The sequence below is a fragment of the Hirundo rustica genome, chromosome 24 (genome assembly GCF_015227805.2).
Source record: "Hirundo rustica isolate bHirRus1 chromosome 24, bHirRus1.pri.v3, whole genome shotgun sequence".
Taxonomy (NCBI): domain Eukaryota; kingdom Metazoa; phylum Chordata; class Aves; order Passeriformes; family Hirundinidae; genus Hirundo; species Hirundo rustica.
The window spans coordinates 6,558,418-6,562,748 of record NC_053473.1 but is presented as its reverse complement, the minus strand read 5'-3'; the positions used below and the strand labels follow the sequence as shown (position 1 = coordinate 6,562,748).

At 67.7% G+C, this 4,331-nt stretch overlaps 1 protein-coding gene across 1 annotated transcript; it reads left to right on the top strand.

The window, feature by feature from the left end:
* Positions 1 to 582: 582 nt before the first annotated feature.
* On the top strand, positions 583 to 2,692 carry SOX13 (SRY-box transcription factor 13; the record flags this gene model as incomplete). The annotated part of the gene is made up of 5 exons (XM_040085958.1): positions 583 to 705; positions 802 to 898; positions 970 to 1,113; positions 1,608 to 1,824; positions 2,419 to 2,692. Coding segments are annotated over 5 exons (855 nt in total), but the record flags the coding sequence as incomplete, so codon positions are not given.
* Between the last annotated feature and the right edge of the window lie 1,639 nt (positions 2,693 to 4,331).

The window sequence follows — 4,331 nt, the reverse complement described above, 5'->3', positions numbered from 1 at the left end:
TCGGTGGTCAGTGCTGGCAGTGGTCACTGCTCTCAGTGGTCAGCAGCTGACCCCTGGCACAGAGGGGTGCTGTCAGTGGTCAGTGCTGGCAGTGGTCACTGCTGTCAGTGGTCAGCAGGTGACTCCTGGCACTGAGGGGTGCACATGGGGGTCAGTGCTGGCAGTGGTCTGTGCTGGCAGTGGTCAGTGGGTGAGTGGTCACTGCTGTCAGTGGTCACTGCTCTCAGTGGTCAGCAGCTGACCCCTGGCACTGAGGGGTGCTGTCGGTGGTCACCGCTGTCGGTGGTCACTGCTGTCAGTGGTCAGTGCTGTCGGTGGTCACTGCTGTCGGTGGTCAGCAGCTGACCCCTGGCACTGAGGGGTGCTGTCAGTGGTCAGTGCTGGCAGTGGTCACTGCTGTCAGTGGTCAGTGCTGGCAGTGGTCACTGCTGTCAGTGGTCACTGCTGGCAGTGGTCACTGCTGTCGGTGGTCAGTGCCGGCAGTGGTCACCGCTGTCGGTGGTCACTGCTGTCGGTGGTCACCGCTGTCGGTGGTCACTGCTGTCGGTGGTCAGCAGCTGACCCCTGGCACTGACGCGTTCCCGTCTCCCGCCAGGATTCCTGGGGGAGGGCGATGCCATCACCAAAGCCATCCACGACGCGCGGCAGCTGCTGCACGGCCACGGCGCCGCCATGGAGGGGTCTCTGGGCAGCCCCTACCGCAAGGTGAGCGCGGCTCCGCGCGTCCCCGGCCCCGGCCCCGTCCCCGGCCCCGCCGCCGCGCCCGCCCCGGGGCCGGCTCCCGACCGCGCTGTCCCGCAGGAGCACGGCGGGGCTGACTGCTCGCCGGTGAAGGAGCGGATGGACGAGACCCCCGGGCACCGGCTGGACGAGGCTCTGCTGAGCTGCGAGATGGACGGTGAGCGCGGGCGGTGACGCCGCTTCGCCCCGCGCTCCCGCTCCTGCCCTCACGCCCCGTGTCCCCCGCAGGATCCCGGCACTTCCCGGAGTCCAGGAACAACAACCACATCAAGCGGCCCATGAACGCCTTCATGGTGTGGGCCAAGGACGAGCGGAGGAAGATCCTGCAGGCGTTCCCGGACATGCACAACTCCAGCATCAGCAAGATCCTGGGTGAGATCCCGGGGCAGGGAATCCTCTCCGCATCCCCTGGAGGGGAGGGAATGAGATCCTGGGGCAGGGAATCCTCTCCGCATCCCCTGGAGGGTTTGGAACAAGGTCTTGGGGCAAGGCCCCCTCTGAATGCCCCGCAGAGGGAATTCCCTGACCTGGGGAGGGTCAGGGAGTGAGGGGTTGGATTTTGGGAGGGAAGATCAGGGAGTGAGGGGTTGGATTTTGGGAGGGAAGGTCAGGGAATGAGGGGATGGATCCCTGGAAGTGCCCAGGGAAAGTCAGGGAAGCCGTTCCCAATATTCTGGCAGAGCCCAGCAGCGCCACGTGGCTCCCACCAGCACAGCCGTGAACCCCGGTGCTGTTCCCACAGGGAATGACATTAATTACCGGCACTCACTCATTAATCAGCCAACGAATGTGGGGCCGGGTTTGTGGCAGCCGCCATCTCCTCGCTCGGGCGGGTTTGCGCCACGCTCTGCTCCTTCCCCGTGCAGGATCCCGCTGGAAATCCATGTCCAACCAGGAGAAGCAGCCGTACTACGAGGAGCAGGCGCGGCTGAGCCGGCAGCACCTGGAGAAGTACCCGGATTACAAGTACAAGCCGCGGCCCAAGCGCACCTGCATCGTGGAGGGCAAGCGGCTGCGCGTGGGCGAGTACAAGGCGCTGATGAGGAACCGGCGCCAGGACGCCAGGCAGGGATACCTGATAGGGTAACTGATAAGGGGAACCTGGCAGGGTGATTGATAAGGGATACCTGGCAGGGTGATTGATAAGGGAAACCTGGCAGGGTGATTGATAAGGGAAACCTGATAGGGTAACTGATGAGGGGGACCTGGCAGGGGGATTGATAAGGGAAACCCCATAGGGTAATTGATATGGGACACCCCGTGTGCCCCGTCCCGGGGGCTCTGAGGGGCGGCTTTGGGGTGGGGCTCACCTGGTGCCCATGGGGTTGGTGTCCACCTGATCTCAATGGGGCAGGTTCTCAGTGGTGCCCACCTGATATCCATGAGGTGTGTGCCCACCTGGTTCCCATGGGGTTGGTGCCCACCTGGTTCCCGTGGGGTTGGTGCCCACCTGGTTCCCGTGGGGTTGGTGCCCACCTGGTTCCCATGGGGTTGGTGCCCACCTTGTGCCCGTGGGGTTGGTGCCCACCTGGTTCCCATGGGGTTGGTGCCCACATTGTGCCTGTGGGGTTGGTGCCCACCTGGTGCCCGTGGGGTTGGTGCCCACCGGCCCCCCCAGGAATTTCCCCCCGTGCCCCCTCGCTGCCCGTCTCAGTGCCCGCCCCCCGTGTCCCGCAGGCCGCAGGGCAGCCAGGTGCCCCCCAGCTCCTCGGAGGTGCTGTACCCGCGGCCCGTGGGCGTCCAGCTGCCCCCGCCCCTGCTGGAGCATTACCTGCCCCGCGGCGTGGACCCCGCCATGCCCGTCATCGTCAACACCCGCAGCCTCAAGGACGGCGACGCCGCTGACGACGGGCACTCGGTGGCCGAGGGCGACGCGTACCGCTACAGCGACGAGGAGGACTCGGAGGGCGACGACAAGAGTGACGGCGAGCTGGTGGTGCTGACGGACTGAGGGGACACCGGGGGGGACGGCGGAGGGGGCGGCGGGGCCGGCTGCCACCGCCGGGAGGGCATGGAGCATCCCAGGGCACGGCACGGAGCGTCCTGGGGCACGGCACGGAGCGTCCCGGGGCACGGCACGGAGCGTCCCGGGGCACGGCACCGCACGTCCTGGGGCACGGCACGGAGCGTCCCGGGGCACGGACCGTCCCGGGGCGGGGCAGGAGAGCTGCCCGCCTGCAGAGTCTGGGGTGGCCAGGGCTGGCTTGGCCTGGCTTTGGTGGCACACGGAGCCGAGGCCGCCGGGACAGGAGGGTTGGTGACGCGGCGCTGCTGCGCCAGCACCCCTGAGGGCACCCGGGGATCTCGGGGTGCAGGGAACCTCCAGAGCATCTCCCAGCCCTGAGCAGCTGCGGGTCCTGGAGAGCCTCACCTGCTGGGCACGGACTGGGGACACGGACTGGGGACACGGGTGGGGACATGGGTGGGGACACGGGTGGGGACACGCTCGTCCCTCCTCTCTCCTGGGGTGACCTCCCCGCCGCGCTTCCCGCTCCGTGTCTGGAGCCTGCCAGCCGATTCCCATGGAGCCCGTTTTAGCTCCAGCCCAGCCCCGGCTCCGGCCAAGGGCTCCTGGGGGCCCTTTGTGCTGCCGGCGGCTCTGGCCCGCTCTGGGAACACAGCGGGGGCTGTTCCTGCCCGGCGCGGGCGGGACGCGCCCGGCTGTCCCTGGGCACCTGCGGTCCCTGAGGCTGGGGCTCCACCTGAGCCCCGCGGGCGGAGAGAGAGGGAGAGAGAACGGCTGCGAGGGGAAAAAAGGGAATTCTTGGGGAAAATGACCTTGCCCTGGTCAGAGCCCGTTCCAGGAGGGGAGCGTGTGGTGTGGCTGTGAATGAGGGGTGTCCCCGTGAGAGTGAGGGGTGTCCCCGTGAGAGTGGGGGGTGTCCCCGTGAGAGTGGGGGGTGTCCCCGTGAGAGTTCAGGGTGTCCCCGTGAGAGTGAGGGGTGTCCGGGTGTGCGTGTGCAGTGTCCAGCTGTGTCCAGCTGTGCACACGCCTGTCCCCCGGGTGTCGCTCTGTGCGCGGGGCTCCGGCACCTCCCTGTGGCAGCAGCCGGGAACAGGCCCCGGGCAGGGACAGGGACAGGGACAGGGACATTGATAGCGCTGGGGACACTGCAGGGACAGCGCTGGGGACACCGCGGGAGCAGAGGCCACCCAGGCTCGAGGCTGCACAAATCGGGCACCAGCCTCTGTCCCCCTGGCCCTCTGTCCCCCTGTCCCTCTGTCCCTCTGTCCCCAGCCCAGGATGGGGACACGAATCAGCAGCATCAGCACCCCAGTGCTGGGGACACTGCCATGGGGACACTGCCCAGGGGACATCCTTCATCCCAGGGGACACCCTTCATCCCAGGGGACATCCCACCTCCTCCTCTGCCCCGCCAGCCCCTCGCTGCTCTCCTCCCTTGCTCAGTGCTTTCGTTACTCCCAGCTCCCCGTGCCAGGTCCCTGGGAAGGAGAGGGGTCCCTGGGAAGGAGAGGGGTCCCTGGGGAGGAGAGGGGTCCCTGGGGAGGAAGGGGGTCCCTGGGAAGGAGAGGGGTCCCTGGGGTGGTGTCGCAGTTCCAGGGCCGGGCCGGGCTGCGCAGGGACTGGT